We start from the raw sequence: 25654 nt of genomic DNA on the forward strand, positions 1-25654 counted from the left end.
TTTTTAGAAAATGGTACTATGCCTTTTTTTTTTCTTTTTAGTAAAAAGATAGCAACAACTCAAAAAAGTGCTTTATTTGCTGAATGACATTCCTTCATATTTCCCCAATGTAGGTTATGTCATGTCATGTCATGTCATGTCATGTCATGTCATGTCATGTGTCATGTTATTATGAGATTTACCACATTTTGATTGTGTATAATACTACTTCTCGAAACATTAGCAAGCTAATATAAAAGGTACAATGACTTTTTATTTTCATCTTTTTCCAACTCCGTGAATTCCCTGTAACAGGACTCATCACCAAGACCATTCAAATGCTCCATATAAGACTCCTAGAATGTGAAGCCTTTAACTACAGTCAACTGCTGATGTATTTTAGAATTAGGTCTAAATAAAATTCTCATTTCTTTCTAAAAAAGCACGCATGGTATGGCTGTGTTTTACTTCATTTTGTTCATTTTTCTCTTACGGAATTATCAACAGGTCAGCCCATATCATGTGGGTTTTTGCCTAACACCTTTATATTTTTATAGTGTCAAATTATTTAGAGTAGATAAAAGTTTTGTATATTTATTTATTTTTCCAGATTAAAATAAAGCTGTTCAATTCTGGGAGACAATGCTTTCATTTGGAAATGAATTCACAGAAAGGATTTATGAATACACAAGATGTAATGATTTCCTTTTCAGTGAATGCCACTTCCATTTGTGAACATAAACCAATTATGCAAACAATGAGAAAGGAAATATAAACACAGCTTATTTTTCAAGTTGTGAGGCATTGAAAATAAGGCTATATGCCTTTATCCATTTCTGCCTCCATAGATGGAGGTATTAGTCCTGAAATTGAAGCAATTTAAATATCTGCTCTTTCTTGGTTTTCTGATTTTTCAAACTGTCAGTTGCACCAGGCTCTGAAATTTCAAATTAAATTTCAGTTTAAACTGGGGGCTTACAACAGAGAGCATTTGTTTTCACAGTTTCTTCTGCATTCCCATATACTTTATTCTTAATCAGTTTTTAATTAAACCTCCAAAAATTGCAATAATGGAATCTAGAGATATTTTATAGCAGTTCAAATTATACAGCTCGTGAAGTATACATTTCCTTAAACAGCTTTCAATGCCCTTCTCTTCCAGCTGTGGTAATTGTTTTCTGCTAGTGGAATTTTCAAATAATGAATTTGCATTAATGATGAGGACAATTAGGCCCTTTCACTCTTATTCATGCAAACAATCTTACACATATACATTTATGAATGTAATACAGTGACTGAAGCCAAACATTTGCTAGAGATGTGAAGATCATCAGATACGTGATACCCACAACTGGCTTCTTGCCTCATTAAAGTTCCCAGGATGAACTGCTTTTAAAAACCATGTAAGGTTAATAGCAGACTAACAAGCAAACAGACAGAAGTGAGCCTTGGGGATAGTGAATTTGCACTGAAAAATGTTTATCTTTAAATATTTTTGGATTTTTTTCTCTGCCTTCCCCTGTCTGATCTATCCTTGTCATTCCTGATACAAAAAAAAAAAAAAAAAAAAAAAAGGGGGAATCCCAAGGAAATTTGTTGCTCAGTTTTATTTTAGCTTAATAATGTCTGTTGTCGCTTTGCCTGAAGCGAATAGCACAGCAAATATCCAGTGCTTGTTTGCTTTTACAGATTATTTTTTTTATTATTATTCCATTACAGAACAGGATTGAGATGGTTAATGGTGTTCTGGTGATCCATAGTGTGAATGTCTCAGATGCTGGAATGTATCAGTGCTTAGCAGAAAATAAGTATGGTACCATTTATGCCAGTGCCGAGCTGAAGATTTTAGGTGAGTATTATTGAACTAGAACAGACCATTACTTCTTTTCCCTTTGATAATTATACTTGTTCTTGGTCTGTTTTGATAAGGAACAGCTTCTGCCAGTCCAAATGGAGCAGAGCAATGAAAGTGGGCTAGTTTTTAGTCTTATTTATATATCAGCGGGTCCTTTGTTGCCTGAGGGCACACAGATCCTTCTATTAACTGATTTTTTTTTTTTTTCATAAATAATTGACTTGGTTATATTTTGTGAAAAATTCTCATATAAGGCATTCCAGTTCAAATAAATGAAAAATTAGTTTTTAGCCCCTCAAAAATAAGTGAAGAGAGGAAACTTAGAGAAAGGAAATGTATTTTAGTCTCTGTTAAAATTAAATTATTTCTACCGAGGCTGTTATTCGAAGGTAATTAATTATGATCTCAATTTTAAAAATTTAAAAATTTCCTATGAAGTCAGCAGAACTGATTGGATACTGGAAATTACATACTTTAGGTAATATCATCCATAGTAGAGCAAATACACTACATAGTGTTACCTGGAAAGATGATAGTAAAAATTTTGTTATTAAAAAATTGAAGTGGGGGCTTAAGGAAGAAAACTTGAAGCATGTGTTTTGAACACTGTAGTTTTTCTTAAAGCAAACTATGGTAACACACAATTAGACAATAGTGGTAAGAGGACTTCCCCAGGGTTAAGTGAGGCAGACTTGTAAGGGTCTCATGATCTTTGTTAAAGTGCTGTATAGCTGGAAGACAGGTATCTGTCAGAGTAGTGGCCAAATCAGATATTAGATGTCTCTTCACTGTTCAAACCTTGCATATTTCAAGACCTGCATCTAGAATCATTCATGTAAACTCCCAAATGAATCAGAAATCTGAAGTTACGGAAATAATAATACTACATTTGAACCAAGATTTGGTTCTTCTGAAGAATAATCTGTCTAGAAGATTTCCATTATTTGCTAGCTGACCAACTTTAGATTTTCACTGATAGCTCTTCAAAGTATTTCTGTCTAGCCGTATTAAAACCCACAGACAGTGGTTGCTCTCTTTCCATCACTTTCCTTTGTCATTTGTGATTCAGTCAGCAAATAGGTCCTTGTTGGTTGCAAGATTTTCTTGTTAGTTTTTTTTATATCTATTATAAAACAGGTAGTTGTGCACTGTCTCTGTTACTGGAAATGGACATTGTATGTTGCTGCAGTAAAATCAGCCTCTGGTTTTGTCACTTGTGAAATTATACCCATTTTAACCATTCTGTTGTATTAAAGAAGCAGTTCTGTTTGATTTTCTGTATTATTAAAGGGAAAACAACAAAATAAACTGTCCATATAAATAGCTCTGGTATGAAAATTATCTAAAGTAACAGCAGAAAATTTCTACATATTTGCGGCAATGAGGTGTCATATGTTCCTATATCTGTAGCTGAGGTAGATACAGAGGGGGACTCTGGTTTCGTAAAACTGGTCTAAGGAAAACACAGACAAATGAGATCACTTGAGAGCAAGAGTCCTTTATTTATAAATCACAATAATTAGTGACAATTTGGTATGTGTGTGTTACATATTTTAATTTTATAATACATTTATCATGTATTGTGATCAGTGGGACTTCTTGAAAAGTGAAATGCTAAGAACAAGACATAGTTAAATATCTTCTACTGTGTTCTCACTTTTCAATTGAAATTATTCAGAAAAATACTGTGGAATAAAAAAACCAATAAAATTTCTCTAAATAGTTTTTGTCAGAATCAACTTGAGAGAGTGCATTTGGTATAGTTGTGGAATTTAAACTTTTCATTTTGGACTAGTTACTTCTAAGAAGTTGTCCATGAAATCCGAAGACTTGGAAAAAAATGTAGCTAAATCAGCTATAGTATTTAATTTCTAAAGTTGTTGAATTTCATAAGCAATCTTACTTTGATTCTGATGTAAGGGACATCTCACTAATTCATAACTGGGTTAAGTTATAGATTTGCCACCTAGTCTTGGCTAGGTAAAATTGTAAAATTCCATCAAATCTCCAGTGTAATAATTTCCTCCAAATCAAAGTTATTATTTTAATTTTCTATTAAAATTTAATGAAAAAGGAAACTCTGATTGTTCCATGTAGAGTTAACACTCTTCTTTTTAACAGCTTCAGCTCCCACTTTCCCACTAAATCAAATGAGGAAAACAATAATTATTACCAAGGGCCAAGAAGTTCTCATTGAGTGCAAGCCACAAGCCTCTCCAAAGCCAACTATCACTTGGAAGAAAGGAGAGAAAGCAATAAGGGAGAGTAAGAGGTCAGATGCCTGTTCAGTAAACTAAATACTGTGTTTGCATGTTTGATTCTGTGGTAGGATATGAAAATACAAGTGACAAGAACATGCATATGCTAGCATGGGTATGAAATAATTATTCTGTCAAGCTGATTTGTCTGACAGTAGTGACTTTATTATTTCCACAATATTGAAATGAAAAATCTTAAAATTCTTTGGAGATGCAGAGAGATGAAAACTGTTATTTTATTTTTTTTCTCTATTTTCTGTTACTAATTTCAGAAATACTTCAGTTAGATGTACACTATCAAAAGCATAGAGACTGAACTACTCAAGACTGCATAAAATATCAAATGTGCTTATTAATTCAAAATAATTTTAATAAAGCACATTTGCAGCTTGATCGCAATGGAAGTCTAATAATAGCTTTAAAATGATTGAGAGAAGAAAAATATGATTTCATTATGGGATTTAATTATAAAAGTAATTTCTGTACTCAGCAGCACATCTGTTTAACAGGATATGTTTAATTAAATAAGGTCTGTCCGGCTCTGTACATTAAACTTACTCTTAAGCACTGCAGGTTAAATGCCAGCTGTAATTGCACTTTACAAGATTGCGTGTCTGTACACTAGACTAGTTTTGCCACCCTGCACATAGTCTTTAAGTACACAGAGCAATCTTCTTTTTGGTAATGTATGTGACTGAACCACTTAAAGTGACCTGTATGGCATTAGTCAAAAAGGTAAAAGCAAGTCCTGTTTGTTCGTTTGTGCAATACAGATGCAAGCAGTAGAGTGCATCTATACTTGTTATCTGCTAAAACCATTTCATTCAGATGAGTTTTATTTTCATCTCATGACATTTTTTTTTTTTTGTTCTGAGAAGGAAAAATGGGTAACATTTCATGTCACATTGTGTTGAGAGGGAGGAGGGCAGAGCAACATAGCATTATATACAACATTTTACTAACAGGTATGAGTTGTATAGTACATATTGACAAGATGACAGAATGATATTACAAAGATTCTGATAGTATCAAATATTGTAAGACTGATGTGTCTTTTGTGGGTGCGCAGTTAACTGTTTTCACTTTATGACATGAAATATGGAAGATAAAAAGCTGGCTGAACAGTTTCATTCAGATATTTGAAATGATTTGGGTTGTATTCAACTTAATTTTTAGTCAGTTGCTGTTCAGGGAGTATCTTGTGTCATTCAGAGCAGTTCCTCTGCATCTACTGTTTATAGAAGGGTGGGGAGAGGGGATATCAGTTTCAGTGTAACTCAGTTTTACCTCTACATACTGTGCACTTTAAACTAATGGCGTTTAAAATAGAATTTGTTTGAAGAGGAGATGAGGAAGCCTATTGTGATTTTGGGAAATGAAATGTAAACCAATGGAGGTAGTATGTGTGTTTCCATGTTTTGGTCACTCTGGCAAGGAAACATGGGAAAAGAACTCTGTAAAGCATTTTTAAAAAGGAATAATGTGACATGATGAGCACATGTAAATACTTTTAAAATGGGCATTCTTCATAGACTGCTGATAAAAATCCCAGGAAAAAGAAATAAGGAACTGTCATGTGGTGACTTTGCATGGAATGCTAATCCATCAGAGATTTAGGGGGAAGAAAAAAGAAAAAAAAAAGGCATTTTGAATAAATAAAAAGGAAGGGCAAGGATAGAACAGCAGAATATATGTTTTTTTTCTGCCACAGCTTATTCCGCTTCTAGAATGCTTGTACCAAATGCATGTTGTTTTATTTTGCTAAGTCTGCCAGCCCAGAAAAGCAATTTGCTTCATTTATCCATATCTTTTAGAGAAGGGTCAACACAAAAGAGGTCTTCCCCTCTACAGAGAAGAAGAAACTCCATTTGACTAAGTGGGTCTGCTATCATCTACCTCTTTCAAGCTGTTCTGCCTCCTTAGGTGCTCTTCCAACCAAAAGCTAGTTGACTGAATTTCCATTTGTTACTGAGCAGGAGGCTGAGGTCGGCACAGGTTTTACTGCAGTCAGACCTTGACTCTACCATCTGGAATATGATGCACTCTGAAAGCCTCAAATGTTTCAAATTAATTCAAAAGCCTAAAGGCACTTGGTAACATAATTGTGGAAGGAGTCTTCATGCGCTCCATCTCTTGGTCTGCTTTTGCCTTTGAACAAATTACCCATCTTAAGGTCTTCATATTCACAGTCTGTCTATGATAGGTTTGCTCTCCCTGGTGGACAGTCATTATTCTAAGCAGTCAGATCATTTGATTCCACTTGGAATATTATAACAATGTGTATCTATAATTTGAGTTTCATAACAGCCCTTTTGAACTGTATTCTGAATGAGTGGCAGTTCTATAAAATCGAGCAAAAAAAGTTGGATATTCACAACTATTAGCTGTCAAAAAGTATCATTCTGGGTGTTACAGTCTCATAAATGTTTTAAATTTAATGAGATTACTCCTATAGAAACATACTTATTTAATAAAGATTCCAAGGTATTCACAATTCATTCGGGCAACCAGATGTAAAGATCAAGACCCACGGCAAAAGCCACATTTTGATTAAATAAAATATATGCTACTGGAGAACTAATATGCAGATGATTAAAACTTCCAAAGAACAACGCATTAGTCTGTGAAGCTTATTGATATAGAACATTTAGTGATTACTATCAGCATTTGAAAGGAACTACATGTAAAATTCAAGTCTCTTTCATATATCGTTATCTCAGTGTGTTGTTAATGCATTTAAACAAATACAAGTTCATCGGTATTTTCACCTGAAAGTTTAGAGGCGGGTAAAAAAGCTATTGTTATTCTAATGTTCTAATTGGAATTAGAACACACCTGAGCACAACAGCAATGGGAATTGTGTAGGTACAAAACTGTATTTAAGCTGCACATTTCATTAGTCATCTCATAATAATTAAAATTAACTATCTTTACTAACCACTTTTCCTTAGACTATAGTATCTCAAAGACTTATATCTCAAAGACTGTGAGCTCTTTGTGGAAGCCTGCAATAAACTATACTCTGGTTATTGATTTGAACATCAAGGTCTTTAGTCCATAAGAATTTTTGTAAGTAACTTTTGAACCTTTTGGCTCATAAGTAGTCTTTATTTTATAGAGAGTTGTATTAGATTGGAATCCAAGTCTGAAAAAATAAGTCTATGATTTGTAATAAAATGTTCTGATGGAACTTTGATTTAGATCCTAAATAGGACGACTTGGGCCCTTGGGCAAATTAGTGATTGACTAACATTTCTGTGAGATTTCTGAAATGTTCCAATCAGATACTTCTTAATTTGTAATCAACCATTCATTTACTATTTTCGCATCAACTTCGAAACAAGACCCAGACCCAGACAATTTAGACCAGAAAATAAGTCAAGAGTTTTCAATTAAATATTCCATTAAACTTATATAATATCAAGCTAAAAGATGTCAACAAAAGTGATAGGTAATATTATTATTTTATGTAGACAGTAAACTTTATAATACGCAGTAGAATAAACTGGAGTCTGCTGTCAGTTACATCAATATAAATAATGAGCAGTGCTAATAAAGTCAATGATTAAATTCTGGACAAACATTTTTTCTAAATTATTTCAGTCCCTGTTTTCAGGCTTCCATAAATGCAGGTATTTTCTAATCATTTACTAATGCACATTTTTTTGTGACCCATTAGTCCATCAGCTGTAATCCCTGTTTTCATTGCTTTCTTAAAGTCACCTACATTTTTTGTATAGATTATCCAATAGTAGTGACTAAAGCTGATGTTTAAACAGATATGCTTGAAGAGTCATAGGCATTAAAAAGCATTGTAAGTCTTTGCTCATCTGTTCTTTTCTTTCTTCTGCATCTAAAATATTTTCTCATTAAAATTATATTGAATTTTCACTCTAACTCATTATTTCCATATCCATTAATTATAGTTAAAATAAAATCAATCAGAAGCACCCTAGCAATGCAAGGAGTTCTATTCAGTCCTTGGTTTTTCTTCTCCATGCAGACCACCAAGAAATTAAAAAAAAAAGAAGCACAATTAAACCAACAAATAGGTAACTGAGGACACAGGATTTTCATAGCACTTATTTTGTGCTGCTTTATTTTGCTTTGTTCCTTTTCTTTTTGAAGTTTATCTAATAATAATACCTATTTTATCAACATTTCTTGTATATCTGAATTTGTGTGCACATTAATATAAAGCCAAAAAAACCCTAAATTCAGTGATGTCTAAACATATATGTATTCATTGATAATCTAGTTCTGTATTTACTGACTGCTCCCTTTCCATATGGCATAGTCTAAACTTTCTCCTTTACATGCCAGAATAAGCTTTGCAGAACATTAGCCGTCTCTGAAGGTCATATTCACAATAGACCACCGTGAGCAGAACAGCAGTGGCAGTCTCTCTGTGGCCATTGTACAATTGCTTATATTCATCCACCTAGGTCAAAGGTTGACTTTTCCTCAGGACCTCAATGTGTTAAACATTTCTGTGAGGAAGATAAATGGCAGCAAGACTCCACCTGCCACTTCAGTTAAGCCACTTTTCCTATAGTTAGTTCCCTGCATTCTATTTCTGTTTGAAGGGTTCTGGAGGTAGGATGAAGAAAACCTCATAGAATCATAGAATAGTTTGGGTTGGAAGGGACCTTAAAGATTGTCCAGTTCCAAACACCCCCTACCATGGGCAGGGACACCTTCCATTAGATCAGGTTGCCCAAAGCCCCATCCAACCTGGCCTTGAACACTGCCAGAGATGGGACAGCCACAACTTCTGCGAGCAGCCTGCGCCTCATTCCTCACAGTAAATAACTTCTTCCTTGTACTTAATTTTGGGCAGGTTAATCAGCAGAGGGAATTTTAGAAAGTTTGACTGCAATAGCCTGGCCTGGATTTGGCCAGAATACAAACTTTAAAGTCCTTATTCCTGCAGTATATGTCGTGGTTGCTTTTTATTGATTGCCAGCTGGTAAAATCCTTTTATTCCATATGATATCAAGGATTCATGGAGCAGCCAAGGGTAGCATGGACCTCTGGATACCACCTGGTTCAACCCTGCTATTTGGATCAGGTCGGCAAGAACAGCTTGGTCGAGGTTGTGTCCAGTAAAGTTTTTAGTGTCTCCAAGGATAACCTTTATGTCAGTTGTACCTATTGCTTCTTCTGTCACTGGGCACCACTGAGAAGAGTCTGGCTGTCTCCTTATCTTTCCTATCAGAGTGTGTATTAGTTAATCAGTGTGTCGATCAGCTGGGAGGCTCTTATCTACAATAAATATGGCCACATAGTAAAGTAAGATCAATATTTCTTCCATGACATGTTACATTCTCCATTCAGGTTTGCCACAAACCTTCTTGGACACTAAATTTCATAGAATGGAGCTGTCACTCATACAGAACTTGCCTGCTGTGTAGTGCTGTGTAGCAGTTACTGTCTGCTTGACATGTTCTTCATTCACACAGTAATGTGTGCCTGTGGAGCCATAGAGAAGCCTGTTGAAGCTGCACATCGAACAATGAAGTAGTGGATGTTACTAGTATGAGCTCTGACAGTCTTTAAATATCACATATCAAAAAAGTGGACATTGAAAATAGGAAGACAAATATTTGTGAAGCTATCAGGCATTAAAAACATGAAGAAATGTTAACAAGGAAATCATGATTTTGTAGGCCTGTGGATATAAGATTTCAAGTTGCACATTGACCTATGAAGAACAGGAAGACACTAAATAGTACCCTTTAAGAATCATTGTCTGTAGGTGCTAAATGAAGGATAAATTAACTGAAGGGGGCAAAGCATTCGAGCTGTGCGTAACATAATACATGAGGCAGTGAATTCAGCCTGTGAAGTTTTGCCTTTACCTGCAAAGCGTTTTGTGTTCTTTCAGTTATGTTTCTCTAACATTCAGCAGCTGTGAAAGAAGTCAGAAAGAGATCTGGTATAGGAACATTAAATTCCACATACTAATATAGGCTTGCTATAGTGTTGCTAGACAGAGACACAGGGAAGCCTGAAACTATTGCCTTTTACCTGTCTTTAGGTTAATACTGAAATCTGAGCTAACGTAGTTTTCCTGTATGCTTGCATATTTCATCTGTCACACTTTGCTATGCAATTAGTGGAAACTCATAGAGCACTTAAATCTAAAAATATCATCATTCAAAAACATAGAAATGGACATATTTTAATATTATTCTGGTCTCTCAGACTCCTTTATTTTCAGTTTTGACAGGTTCTTATTACAGTTTTATTCTTCATTCTACTATATTTAAGGATCTGTCAGTGTTTCCATTGTAAGTTCATATTTTAATGGCATTTTAGCTCAGTTGCTATGAAAAAAAGAAAATCAAAGGAGAAAAGAAAAAAGAAGGGTGTTTCAAAGGAGAAAAAAGAAAATATATTTCAGTTTGGAGGTAAAATTTTTATTCAATTATATAAAATGCTTTGGTTAGTGCATGTTGGTTTTAAATGGGAACATGTATTCACATGTAACAGAAGTATGTCTTGTATGTTTTTCTGTAATCATGGTGGTAACTTTCCATAAGAATTTCAGTTCCATCTAACTTGTATGTAATGCTTGTTTAAACTGAAACCTGTGCAGTGTGAAGGTTGAGATAAGAACAGTTTAGTAACTAAAATAACGTAATTATTTTTATTGTATTGATAATAGAATACAAACAATAATAATAATAATACTAGTGGAAAGAAATGAAAGCTCAAAACCCACAAGTGATACGTAATGCAACTGCTCACCACCCCCCAGCTAATACCCAGCCCAACCCAAGCAGCAATAAGTCCCTTCTTGGTCACTCCCCCTTGTTCATATACTGGGCATGACGTGCTGTGGTATGGAATACCCCTTTGGCTAGTTTGGGTCAGGTGTCCTGTCTCTGCTCCTTCCTGGCTTCTTGTGCTCCTCCTCACTGGCAGAGCATGAGAGCCTGAAAAGTCCTTGATCAGGGTACTGAGCAACAACTAAGACATCAGTGTGTTATCAGTATTTTTCTCAAACTGAAGCCAAAACACAGCGCTGCACCAGCTACTAGGAAGAAAAAATAACCGTTACAGCTGAAACCAGGACAAATGGATGGTAGATTACACTGTAACAATTTTGACAATTGTCTGTTGGTCCCTTATTTGCACCAGGCTCAACTTGCATCTGGCACAAGCTTTTCTGCATCTGTGTGACCAGTCACAATAGCTCAGCCCTTCCACTTTTTTTGGTGAAAACACTATATTTATTTATTTTCCTGGTAATAAAGAAAGACCTTGAGAATTAATCCAAATATAGGAGCAGATTATTAAGCAGTTTGAAGATTTTATTTTGTGACCCCAGTAAATAACCAAAGAAAATGGCCACATGCCAGTTTAATAAATTAGTTTTGTCAAATAACATTTCCCATAGGCTACCAAATTAATCCTGTGATTATATTCAAGGAAATTGTTATTTACAGCATCCAAAATGATTTCTCAGAACTGAAGCATCTCAGTCTTTCTTCCCAGGAATGGTATTCAGGACACTACATCCTACTATTTCTCCTTAATACAGTACTTTATGTACTGCTATACAGCTATTTAGACACTTGCTGACTTTTTTTAGGAGAATAATGCTAAATACCAATAAAGATGTGTGTTTAGGTAACATATCACTGAACTATACATTATGTTAGAAGTCATTTTATTTACTCATTGGGTTGATATTTGAGGAAATGTTCTGCCATATCTTGCCAATTTTCAGTTCAAATAACATTTAATTGTGTAAAAAGAGGTACAGGGTTCATTACAATAGCCTCCCTGGCTGCCAGCTGCTTTGTCAGTCTCACATAATTGCTCTGTAGTATCCATCAAGCACATGTGGATGTTTTGGACCACTTTATACTTCAGGAGCTGAGTCCCACCCTGTATGACTCAGTGTTTTAGTATTTCTATGCAGCTGTATTTCTTGCTTGTTTTCTCAGTTACTGAACTGTTAGGTATCCCATATATATACAGATATATATCCTACAAACCTACTGAAAAAAAAAATGCTGAGGAGCTCAACCTTTTAAAGTTGTTAACAACCACAAGATGTTTGATCTTCTATATATGCCTTGAATATCTGCTTGCACAAGTAATTATCACTTGAGCAAACAGCTCATGAATTCTGATTCTAACCGTGATTCGTTTCTTTTCTGCTATAAATGGCTGCCTGTTTTTGCAGCACACAGGCAGAATATGACCTAAAGGTTTTTCTTTGCTTAAGGCTCTTCAGGCTATGACTTTCAGCATAATTTTTCCCTAATAGAAACTTAATTTCAAATTCTTGGGAATTTAAACACTTAAGTTCATGCCACCAGCTGATCCCCAGATTCCCAAGTGGCAACTTAATGATCATAAAAGTAGTGAAGATAGAAGCTGCTGAGGACATTAAGAAAACTTCATGACAGAAACTCTTGTCTTCCTGAGAGAGTTCCACAAATCACTTCTTTTCAATTTTTGCATAAATCATGGTCTAATTTAGCTGTGGCAGGCTCATAATGGGAATTACAGATCTGGTTACAAAGTAAAAAAAGGAAACAATAACCTTGACTAAATAGTAAAAACAAATAGCAAGATCATCCCTTCACAAAACAGGATCTTTGTTCAAAAGCGGCACTGTTTTACTAATTGATCATATTACACAACATGAGTTTTGACAACACAGTGATTTTGCCCATGCTCCTAAACAAGTCTTAGTCTTTAAGCATGTCCTCTTGCAGAGAACGTGATTAAAGGAACAGTCTTTCCTGCTTTGTGGACCTTAAGAAAGAGATTTGATTTTTTTCTACCTATGAGTTAAGTCAGGTCTGGTTTCAGGGACAAAATTAAATAGCTGAAACTTCCCTCATCTCAGGCCTTTTGCTTTACAGTGAAAAGATTTAGGGATCTGAAGGATAGTCCCTTATTTCCCAAGGCTGTTTTTTTGTTAGATCATTTCCCTTGCCAGTTGGTCACACAGATGCAGACATGCATGTGCTAGAGCTGCCCAGAAAGGACTGAAGTGGCTGGCCATGGACCAAGAGAGGCTCTTAGAGCAAAGGTGTGTCTAGGACAGCACAAAAAGCAAGTTTCCCCTTATCCTGCCTATGTGGGTGGTACACCAGTTAGGGCAAATGATTTACCTGCATGACTAAATTAAAAGCTGCTTTGTAATGCTGCCTGAGATTGCACTGGGATGCAACCAGCTATGTTCTTAAGCAGTTCGTCCCTTGCTGGATTTTAGCCTGCATCAGTTAGCTGTCCCCAAGTAGTCCTTAAACCTTTTAGTAGTTTGTGCATGCAAAAAGCCATTCCTGCTAGGCTGTCCACGCACTGCCAGCATGTTTTAAAGGCTAAGAGCTTTTAATAGGATGGAAACAGTTGTGCTGGCTTCAGTATATTTCTCCTTAATAAATGGTAGAGAGGAAACAAGAATTTCAGAATACTTATAAAAAAGAGCAGCACGAATGATCCATCACTGCTTGCAAACTGTATACCTTTTTACCACTGTGAGATATTTTTTTTCTGATATGATCTAGTTGTGTATAACACCAGTTTTGCCATGGCAATTCACTAGCACCAGTGAAAATCAAGTGAATCTAAGTGACTTCCATAGAAGTAGATTTCAGATATGTACGTAGAAGATTCCTGTACTTCTTGTTTTCTTTTCAGTGGCTGTATACAGCTACTTCCTAACCATTCCACTTTCTTCTTGCAAAACCCCTTTTAAAAAATATCTCTATAGTTTCTGTTTTTAAACTTTCACAAATAATAGCTTCCAAGTTAACTAATATTCTCTGTTTATCAGATTATTAAAAATATTTAATAAAACTACACCAACATTAATATCTGTAGCACTTCACTGAACCTCATGTAATACTATTTTTTTTTTTTTCTATCCCTGCCACCTTAGTCTGTCATTGCTGTGTAGTCACCAATATGCTTTTTATATTATGCTCATTGGCTATGACCTCTTTGCCTATGTTCACAGCAGCCTAAAGGTGGGAATGTATAACTTAAATTTTACCGCAGTGTCATTAAATTAACTGTGCTAAAGCCATTGAATAATGATTAAAATTCTACAGTTACTAGTTAAAAACTCAGGAAGACCTGTGATGAAAGTGTGTATATGTGTGACTTAAGGTCACAATGCATAAAAGCCCTTCATTACATAGTCTAATATTGTCTGAAAATGATGATATGGTATACTACCAGTATAAAAAGGTGGTATTATGGTGGAAGTATGCTTATGTAGGAATCAAAAACATGCACCTTCTGAAGCTGCTAAGTGTTTGATGTAGCTTCCGTAAGCTTTCCAGTTTACTAAGTTCTCAAACCTCAGAGTAGAAAGACCTTTCAGTTGTCCTTTTTTTTTTTTTTTTTTTTTTTGTTTGCTTGATTGTTTTTTTTTTGTAGGAACAACCTCTTTCAATGTTCTCAGATGTATGTTACTGATTCTTTGGCAAGAACAATTATCACTATTCAGAGGAATCTCTCTTAGAGTTTTGATTGCTTAGTGTTTATTGCTCATATGTTTATCATTGTATTTTTGCAATTTCATATCAGTATCCCCTTCCTTTTCTAAATTTTCTTTACCACTCAATATATACAGCAGCTACATAGCCCTATGAACCTCCTCTGGTGTAGTTCATTTGTCACTACTTGGCCAAGTGACATATACTTAGTGATAATATACTTTTGTATTTTTTGAAAGAAACTGTTTCTCCCGTGGAACATTACCTCTTAATGTTTTTGATTTAGAACTGAAAAGGTTTTCTGTAGCTTGCTGGAATTTTACCATAATCCAAAAACTCGTGAGTCTTTACTCAAAACTTCTTGTCTAGTAAAAATCAAAAGATGGCAATCCCTTCACCAAAAAATGCAAAAATAGGTTCCAGGCTAGAAAAACAACCCAAACAACTCTACAAATAATTCCAGCCTATCTTCATAATTCCTTATTCCTCCACCTACAGAAATTAACATCCTCAAATTTCTCTCACTTATTGACAGGCCTGTTTTTCCTGATACAGTAAAGCACAGCTTTGAGACCTTTACTTTTTCATTCCTTTTTTTTATTTATCAGCAGCTTTCTAAAGTTTCCTTTTTACATCTTTGGTGCTTCTTTGCTGTGAATGGATTCTTACATACCTTACTAACAATGCCAAATCCAAGTCTTTCAGTCATCACTCCAAAGCAAAATGTTAATCCATTAGGAGCTAGTTAGTAAAGACTTATTATTAAAACAAAGAAACGAGCTGCCTCCCCCCTAAAAATACCACAACAAAACGAAACATCACCTTTTTTCATTATCTTTTCATGAAATCACAGAACGGTTTGGTTGGAAGGGACCTTAAAGATCGTCTAGTTCCATCCCCCCTGCCGCGGGGGTTTTCTTCATTTTTCTTTCTTTAATTTTGCATTGTTCTGTTACAATCTAAATAATAAATGTAATTTGGAAGTTAAAAACATTCCTTTAAAATCTGTAATGAGTAGCTCTAATTTTCTTTACAAAAAAAGGTAACCTACGTTCTCATGGAATAGTAAACCAAGGTGCCAAAGTCACATTTTTGTAAGCTGCTAACAGATGTATTTAAAATAGCACACTATTTAACACAGTCAAATACAGAATCTTTTACAACTCAGAAACTGAAACTGCTTATATTGTAAGCAAAATTTCCAAAAAATAAAGCAAAAAAAATGTTAACATTGATGTACTTTTAATTTACCTTAGACCTTGACTGGATTCAGGAGAAACTATGCTAAATGGTTCAGACTCTATGACTGACATCATTGTAGCTGCAGACAGATCTTTCTCAGCCTATCTCCTTATTGTGGTATTTCTCCTCATTCTGATTTCATGCACCATAAGCTCTGAGCATTCCGTGTCTCAGAGCACACCCTGCACTAATTTTGTTCTCACAACCTTTTAATGGGAATACTTACTGCATTTTTTTCTAGGTAAAAACCAGAGAAGTAAAAGATCCTCTGTGTTTACATTGTCTAGGTTATGTGAGAGCAAAGATGCTGGTTTTCACTGTGAGTTCTTGGGTTTAATGGTTATTAGCATATACTTTATCTCTGTACTGAAGATCCTTCAGATGAAAAGTAGTATTTCTGGGGACTTAAAATTTCTAGTACTTCAAGAACTACATGCAGAATTCAGGACAGTATATCTGTTGAAGTTTTTATCACCATATTCCCCTTTGTGGTGATTCTGTCTTGAATCAGTTTTTCAACATTTCCCCACTTTCACGTGCAAGACAAAGAGTATTATTGTAGTTGTGTTGCTGTGTTTGAAGTTTTCATTCTGTGTCTCTTCTCAGGATCAAGGCCAATTTAATGATTCTTTGTTGTCCAATGAATACCTACTCAGGGATATTGTGCATACTTCTTGATATTGCATTAATACATGGTGGTTTCTAAACTCTAATGTCAAGTTAAAAGACTCATGTGATTCAGACTCTTCAATTTAAGCACATGGTTTTTTTCCTTTAAGACATCATTTCTGCCTGTTGTTTCCTTCTGCATTGTGGCTCAATTGCACTTTCATGTGACACTCAGATAAAAGCATATATCAGAAAGTATAATCCAGATTTTGTATCAAAGAGAATCCCTTGTGTCTAATACAAACTCTTATAAAAAGAAATACTTGCAACTACAGCAGTCACTTAATCCTTATTTATTAAAATTCATTTATTCCTTAGCAAGGGGTTTCCTGTCTTTTTTAATGTAATTTTCCATAAGATACTAATGAAAAAAATGTCACTGCATAAACATAATATTGAAGCAAACTAATACAAACACTTCCAACAGGACCTCATAGTGTAGAGAACAGTGTAATAAAACTGAGTGTACATAGGTCAGACAATAAAACTGGGGACAGTGTCACTTGCCAATCATGTTCTCTGTTTTCTAACCTTTAATTCTGTAATTAATCTATTTTAATTTAGCCCTATCTGTCACTTTTTGTTTGTGGGTGTACATTGATTTTTGTGTGTGTTTTTTTGTTTTTTTGAAGTTGAACTCACACATGGGAATTATTGTGGCCTTTTTTTTATCACAGTTATTTGGCATTTGCACCATTCATTCAGCTTCGTGAACACATAAAAGCTTAATTGCCTATATCCAGAAGTCTTGAACTGCCCTTCATCTGTTTGGTCTCCAAGTGTTTAATTGCAGAAATGGCCTAGTGGTGGATAGCTTTACCTTGCCAGTAGCTCTTCTCTAGGCTACAGCAGAGAGGAAGTTCTGTTCCCCTTGTCAGATCATCAGTTTTGTAAATATACAAACAAGGTGTTTCTGTTTACCTCTATGTATCATCTGGTTTAGTTTTCAGACGACCAGTCTTCCATTGCTTTTCTTTCCATGGACATGTTTCTCTTCAAAGCCAGGCATATTTCCTAGTAGTACATATGATTAGCTTATTTGTGATGTGAGGTCAGCTGAGAAAATGTGACAGATAATTTTGGGTATTGTGTCCTATATTCTGAGGGCTCTTTTATTCAGACTAACACACATTTTAATACTTTGAATCATTGTATTCAACATGATTTCAGGGACATTAATTGAGAAAGTACCATAGTTTAGAGACTTAATTTTGTTTTCCTTTCAAATGACCTAAACAGCTGTTCTTTCTCCCTACTTTAATTCCCTATGCAATGCATTATACGGTTTTCAGTGCATAGCAAAGCTGTTTACTTTTCTCTATATTCCCTTTTCCCTCCATCATAACCTCTTTTCCAATTTCTGTGATAAGTTTCAGTCTGTTTATTTATCCAGTTTAGTTTTGGACCCCTTTCCCACAAGTAAGTTTTACCCTTTGCTTGAGACACAAATTCCCTATAATTTTTGCAATGTTTAAAATAATAAAAATCAGTTTTCTGTACATTCAGATTTTGTCCTGTTAGTAGCTTCCCAAGGTTTCATCTGTAAACAAGGCACTGAGTTTTTGCTCCCAAGTCCTGTTTCCAGAATGCTGGAGGCAGTAAAAAAGTAATGCTGGATAAAAAGTCATTGGTCTGTCATATTCAAGATTAATTGCATTAGCCATGATTAGTATTTATTACTAAATCCAAGCTGCTGTCTTCAACTGTGACGTGATTTTAGGAGGCATTTTCTTGTTTGCTAGCATTTCAAAGTTATCTACTCAAACCCAAATTTGATTCTTCCTGCAACTGCTTCAGACTTACAGACTCCTTTAATTGATGAAATTGAAAGAAATGACGTCTAAGAAGTTTATTATTTCTAATAATAATATTTTCAGTACTTAAGTATTATCAGAATGTAATATTGACAATTAAATTACTCTCTGTTCAGGGTTTCCAGTAGTTCTTAAATTACCCATCTGCACTATGTTGTGAGCAGAATAACAAAGGGTCAGATTTTATGACAGCAAGCAGGCTGCAGACAGACAGACTGCCCCATCAGCCCCATCTAGGAAGAGCTTGGGTAAGAGAACCACTGGAGGGTAGACTGGAAGAGGATTTGTATATACTCTGGACCCTCTGGATAATTGCTTCAAGATTCTGCTCTACTTTTATGGGGAAACCAAAAGAAAATTAGGCAGATACTTTTGTAAGGTATCAAAACTATATAATTAATTAGACTTGAAAGCATCTTTAAAGGAAATATTTGATGACAAAATTGATATCATATATTGAACTAACAGAGCTTTCACTTTAGTACAAAATTAAAAATATAATTACTGATGCATTTCTCTGGTAATATTGCAAACGGCAAGGTTTGCATTCACATTTTCACAATGTGTATTTCAACTAAAAGATGTATGTTAAGATTGAGCAAGAATAGGTCATCCAATTATAGAAGTGGCTCTTCAATGAACGCAAAGTGCAGGAAAATGTACTCTGGTTTAAAGCTCTTGATTCCAGGCTTCAGAAGCAGTTTTCTTTCTCCTTAAATGTTGAAGATAGGAACTTATTCTAGATTGCAGTTTAATGTTCTTTAGTATGATGTTGAAACCTTGGTAGGAAACAAGAAACACCTGCCATGCTTTTAATGCACATTGTGGAAGTTTAAAAATGTCTCTGCAGCTGCTATTGTTCTCATAGCAAGGTGATTTAAAAAATGAGTATTGATGCCCTGAGTTCTTAACAGCACTCTGTGGAGCTCTGTGGTAGATTACTCTGCGGCATTATTATCCATGTACTGTTAAGTTGGATTTTGCACTTAGCAAGTGGAGGATTTTGATTAATAGGAAGGATTCTACACAAGGGACTCTGTGGATAGGCATTAAACTTACTGAAGCAACTAAAGGAAGTCTCACAGAGTCTTGACAAATTACAAGCTGCCATTCTTGTCACATTCTTAGAAGTAAACTGACCGTGAGCAAAGAACTGCCATCAGAGAAGGCCAAAAAGAGAAACAGTTAAAGCACCGCAAACTGGCACCTTTTCATTTTGCAGGAAATATCAGTTCTCCATTAAAAGATTCGTAGGCTGAGCGCAAAACGTGATGAAGAAACTGATATGTCTGACTGAATATTATCCAAGCTGATTATATTTAGTGTTTAAAACTATCCCAGGGGATTTCTGTCCTACATCTATTGAGAGAAAATGTGTTATATTTAAATGTATGCAAATTATTCAAAGCCATGAGAGAAAGATCAAAGAAGGTGCAAACTGAATTCAGGTGAAATCAGGGATCACAAACGTTGAACAGCCACCTTACGTGTCATTCCACGGGTCAACCAGTTTGTAACCAAAAGATATTAGAATATAATCTGAACTGATCTATATATAGTCTTTTAAAATCGTCTACTAATATCTGAATTGAGATCAACAATTTCATAAAAAGCTATTTAATAATCCAAACAAAGGCAGAAAATTGAATGGAAAGGAACAAATAAAATTGCATTTATTCCTTCTGAAGAACTTTTTTTTTGTTATAACAATTCAGCTACTAAACATGTGCAAACAACACATTTGATATGAATGTTGTCTTGTCATCCATTGTGCTAGGCAATGCTTGAGCACATGCAGTTCCCAGATGAGAATGCAAGTTGGTACAACGACTGATGATTATGTAAGCAAGTTTCAATCTTTGTAGAAGAAACATAATTCATTATTTAAATTCCAGAAGTTAAGATGAAAAGCTTATATTTTCCATATAGAAAAGTTGGCACTTGCAGTTTTTCCCTGGACATATTGCTTGTCATGAGATGCAAAAATAGCATAATAAAAGACTTTGAAGTATTATTAGTGGTATTACTGAGACTGATAGTCAATATGACACATGAAAACAGCAGCAATGTTTTCTTTGACACATGCTGAAGTTCCTCTTTAAATGCTAAACAATGTTCATAAAAAAGGGTAGAATTTGAGACGTGTTTTTTCAGTGCATTTCTTGATTAAATTTTAATCCAGAAAAGTATATCTTAATCTAATTTTTAAACATTTTTCTAGACTCTAAATTTTTACTGCAAGATAAAAATTATTTCTGTTTCTTTATCAATAGCAGCTTGAAAAGCTGTACATTTAATTAAACATCTACTAACTGGTCTGATCACCCTGGCGTATCTTCTTAGTTTGTGATTTATAGACAAGGAAAGGGTCATGGAAGGCATTTACCGCATTAATGTTGGTATATGACAACAGTCATTTTAGTCTGCAACATTTTATTAAAAATCTTCAGGCACAGGTTGCAACTATCACAGTATCACAGTATGTTGGAGATTGGAAGGGACCTCAAAAGATCATCTAGTCCAATCCCCCTGCCGGAGCAGGAACACCTAGATAAGGTTACAACACCTAGATAAGGTTACAAATTACCAAACTATGGTGCAGGTTTATTCTCTATCTGCCTTTATGTGTGTTGCCTCTAAAAACAATAAGAAGCTTTGATTTGGAGGACAAGATCTGAGGCCAAATCAAGCCCTAAGAAACAGATGGTGTGTGAATGGGAGCTGCATGAAACAAACCAGCTAAAAAATGAGGCTGTAACTCAAGACCATGTGGTACCCAGGATTGAGTCATATAACATTTCTTAATTCAAACCAGAAACCTAGAAGCCAGTGAAACTCAGAAATGCTTTACAAAGCCCAAATTGGCCAGAGTCATGTCCTCAGTCACAAGGTTTCTAGTATTTTGTGTCTCCAATAAACCAATTCAGTGAAAGTGTCTATTAACTGTTGCTTTATAACAGTAACTTGTTAGTCTTCGCTTCCTCATCTCTTTTACAGATTTCTCACATTCTCAGCTGTTATCCCCTTGTTTTACAAGTGTATGTGCTTTTAGTTAAAGTTACTTGAAAAAACATTTCAAAAGCTGAGCTCTTGATTTGTAGTACAGGTAACTAAAGATGTGCATTGCTAATAGCTTCTTGACTAGAGATACTGCTTTTGGTAGCTCTCTTTTCCCAATGCTTTCTTCTCAGCCCTTCTCCTCTTTAAGATAGCATAGGTAACTACATTTGTCACTTCTGTCAGGAGAAGGGACTGCATATGTAATGTATTATACAGGAAAAGCCAGAGGGAGTTTAAAGACCTGTCCCATCCCTGCATGCAATTCAGAAACAAAGCACATCAAGTTTCACACTGTTTGGAGATGCTTTTGTGAACGTTAGGAGTGTTGTAGCTAGTGCCACGTCATTTTCCTTGACTCCAGTGTCATTTTCTCTCATCCTCTGCTCCACAACACAAATTTTGTTCCTCTCCTCTCCATTAAATTCTCTTGTTGTTTTTCTCCATTTCAGTTGTCGTGGACTAAATGCCTTATGTAGCAGGTGTCCCTTTTGCATTCATAAACACTATAAATGTCTATATTGAGAAATAATCTCATGAGCTTAATGGTCACCACAACTCCTGCAGGTGTGATTTTTTCAGCACAGAAACTACCATGTCCCTGACTATTCTGTTTCCTCACACTCCTCTTTGGGCAAAGCAGGTTTTGTTTTCCCTTTCTCAGCAGTGACTGAGATTTTGATCCACAGCAGCCTTTAGTAATCCAGAAGACTGGTTCTTTCTCTAAGCTAGTTGTCTGTTCTTTTGATATGCATTAAAGCAAGAGCTGGTCAGAGTGCTGCACACAGGCTGAAATACCTATCGCAGACTAGTGATGTGAATTATCCCCTGATATGCTTATTTCTGTTCACTCACTGTAGAGAGAGAGAGAACAAGACGTAGTGTAAGACATACCCCATCTGCAAGATCTCACCACCAAATGCAGTTTTTCTGTGAAAATAAGTGCACATCAGGTCCTGGGCACAGACCTAACATCTTTCTATTTGAAGAGCATTCCAAATTGTAATGACTTTCATGCCCCAATTACTCAAATATACCTTCACTTTCATGGCTGTAAGCTTACAAAATCAGTTTTATTCACTCCCTAATATATTTTCTTCATCCCACTGTATTTACAGCAGTGGGACAAGTGTCTGGAGTTCTGTTTTTTCTCTGTTTCTCTCTTCTATCTTCCTGGAATTTTATCTGTTTTTGTCTTTTTTTAGTTACAGTTTAAGTTTTAATGTAGCTTCAGAAAAAGTAAGAAGCAAGGTTCTGATGTTCAGATAGAGCTTTGAACCACTGGAAACTGGTACATTTTACCAACATTTTTAGTTTTGAAAGTCTCCCATTTTAGTCAAAACAGCATTGCTGTGACTTGTGTCGTATGCATTGCAACTTTATTGCCCTTGGAAGTTTGTGGATGTAGAAGTTGACTTTGTCCAACCATTTTTTGAAGATTTAGGAAAACCCATGATGTTTTTGTTATTGAACTTCCATGGTTTTATAGGGATTTTTATAAGACAGAGCTTTTTCTGACCTTAGAATTGTTTGATGTGATTTCAGAAATTTACAGTTTTTACTGACAAGGAATAATATTGAAAAATGTTCATACATATTTACATAGTATCACTTTACAGATACTGTTTCTAGCATTTAGGATGCTTAAATATTTGTTCATATGAATTTTTTTTTTTTGTACTTGCACATATAAATCAAATATTTATTTACCTGCACGAAAGCATCTGTCTGTGCGATACAGAATTCAGGTTATTTTAGTGTCTGTTAGCTTTAAACTTAAACACAGAAAGTATAAACATCAGATACAACAAGGTAACTTGGTATAAATTCCTTTCTAAAAATTAAGCTCATTTTAATATAGTTTGAGAAGAGACCTACAAACAGATCTTAAATTTTACAATGAAAACTGCCAAACAACATACAAATTTATTTCTGACATTTATTTTCTGCTATTTTTCAACATTTCACTATAAACGAAATACTTTTTTTTATTTTTACTTTCTTTTCTGCTTTTCTCCAGATACTTTTTCTGCAGGTACCTAGTGCCTGATTTGTAACAATTTGTTTTAATTGATTCTGGACACCTGCAATCTCTAATTGATTTGGCACTGGTATAAATTTCCTGGCTCAAGTCCAGCTATGACACCAGATATTCATATTTGTATTCAGTTTCTCCTCTGGATATGGGGACATACCTTAGTATGGAATTAATGGATTTTTGTTTTGGTGGTTTAGCTTCTTTTTGTTTGCATTCCCTTCCTTCTATTAATTGTTAGAACTGCATATAATCACAAGATAAAATTGTGCTGAAAATTTGCACAACTGTTAACTTGGTTAAGTGGGGATTGACTATCTATAGACCAAAACAGAGTGTAAATTTGTTTATTTAAGGTTTTAAAATACTTTGATTATAATTTGGAGATTTTCTCCTGAGTAACAGAGCCAAGTTTATCAACAAAGATTTTTTTTTCTTGAACAAGCAATATACACCAGAAACAGAATACATGAGAATCATAGACAGCTGCTCTTAAACTGAAAAGATAAAGGTTAATAAACCAGGTATATGCTAGATTAGGTGTTGGTGAAATGCCCCATGCACTGGCTGTCTGATAATCTCGTAAGGGAGGAGCGAAGGTGTGTACGTTTCTACTACTCTCATGAATTCCGCCACAGAAAATCAATCGAAATTTAGGAACAGAACTCCAGCAAAAGACGGTTGTCAGCTCGCTCTGCTTCCATGTCTCTCTCTGAACCTTGACCTTACAAGAGTCTTTTATCATTACTTCTTTTTCAACACACTTTATATTCCAAAGTTTCCACTCAGTAGAGATCAAAACTTCTGGATAATTGTCTGAAATGATCTTAATTTATTTGATTTTTATATAAATCATTCTTAAAATGTCAGTGTGTCTTGTTTTCTCTCTGAAGTGAGAGGAACCTTAGGGACTAAAATCTGACTTCGACAAGGAATGCTATTAACCTAGGTGACTTAACACTTTGGATTCCTCCTCTTGTCTAGTAGGACAGGAATGTTTCCAGTTCACCCTGCAGAGGCTTTTGGGATTAACCACTCATAGAATAAGAGCCTCATTCAGGTTGGAAGGGACCCTGAAAGGTCACAAACCCCAGTCACTCCTGGTCAAAGCAAAGTAATCACTGAGTAGATCAGGCTGTCACAATAATTTGATGTACTTTTGAAAATTACTTTTCAATAAATAATAAAATCATTAGCAAACATTTGGAGAAAAAAAAAGGGCCTTTATATTGCCCCAGTGGAATTAATTGAGTTTGTGAGAGTGTCATCAAAATAAAACTTGGTCTTGAGATTGTATTTACAGAAATTCGTTAGTGTGCCTACATGTACTTTTATTGGTCAAAATATGATGAAAAAGACTATAGCATTATGGTTTTTTTGAGCCGGATAAAAACTACTGAGACTTCATATTTTTTATTACTTTAATTAAAAAGGGGGTTTTGAAAGTATTAATTTTATCTTAAAGGTATTTATTTTCAAGTGATTCAAGTGTTTCTAGTGCAACCTTATACCAGGATGTGTGGCAGAAAATTCCTATTTTTCTGAGCTCTAAGACAAGTCTGTCCCTAATTCTTCTTTTTTAAATGTTGCAGAAAAAAGAAATATTTCTGAGCAGATTTAAAAATTGCCTATCTTGAAATCATGTGGGATACTAAGGTAATTGAGAGCTTTGTTCTAATAGCTCACTGAGTTACTTGCCCTAATTTGTGAGTTAATATGCTAGGATTGTTCCTGCCTGATTTTATCTATATTCAAAGCTATAATAGTAACTGTAAATGCAATAAGTAAACTTAGAATTGGGTAACATTAGCCTCAAATCTGTCCACTTACTTATCTTCTATAAAGGATAAACATTGTTCTGTAGCTTGTGGACCTTGCACTGTTATGAATTATTACAACAAGCTTATTAGAAAACAACATGGGGAGTTCTAAGTAGCAGCATTCATGAGTAATCCTTATGTTTTCTGTTTCTTACATCTTTGGCAAAGCACTGGCATTGCCTTTCATGCACAACTTTGCTGTGATTACAGGTTGATGCTTTTTTTCTTGATTATCTTTTCTTGTATTTCCTATTCCGAAAATAACATGACAGAATTTCTCATTTCTTCCCTGACCAGTCATTAAACACCTCTGCACATGTTCTGAAGTAGCACACTTGTGCCCTTTCAGCACATTTTTCAGGGCAAGTGAGTAAGTCTTAACTGTCTACCCTCATGTCTTTGACTGACAGGGATTTCTTTTGTGGTGGGTCTGTGTGCAGCACTTACTCTAAG

General features: G+C 35.0%; 1 protein-coding gene across 11 annotated transcripts in view; it reads left to right on the forward strand.

Moving 5' to 3' along the window:
- The window catches only part of CNTN5 (contactin 5), a 637852-nt gene that overhangs the window by 517228 nt on the left and 94970 nt on the right, over positions 1-25654 (forward strand). For all 11 annotated transcript variants that reach the window (XM_061374568.1, XM_061374569.1, XM_061374565.1 and 8 more), the window contains 2 exons: positions 1699-1828; positions 3956-4106. In XM_061374568.1, coding sequence (XP_061230552.1) covers positions 1699-1828; positions 3956-4106 — 281 coding nt within the window. The remainder of the gene's footprint in view (positions 1-1698; positions 1829-3955; positions 4107-25654) is intronic.

This window comes from Neopsephotus bourkii, unplaced genomic scaffold (assembly GCF_033783945.1).
Source record: "Neopsephotus bourkii isolate Nb327-2 ecotype Australia unplaced genomic scaffold, CSIRO-AGI_Nbou_v1 NB_1638, whole genome shotgun sequence".
Lineage (NCBI taxonomy): Eukaryota > Metazoa > Chordata > Aves > Psittaciformes > Psittacidae > Neopsephotus > Neopsephotus bourkii.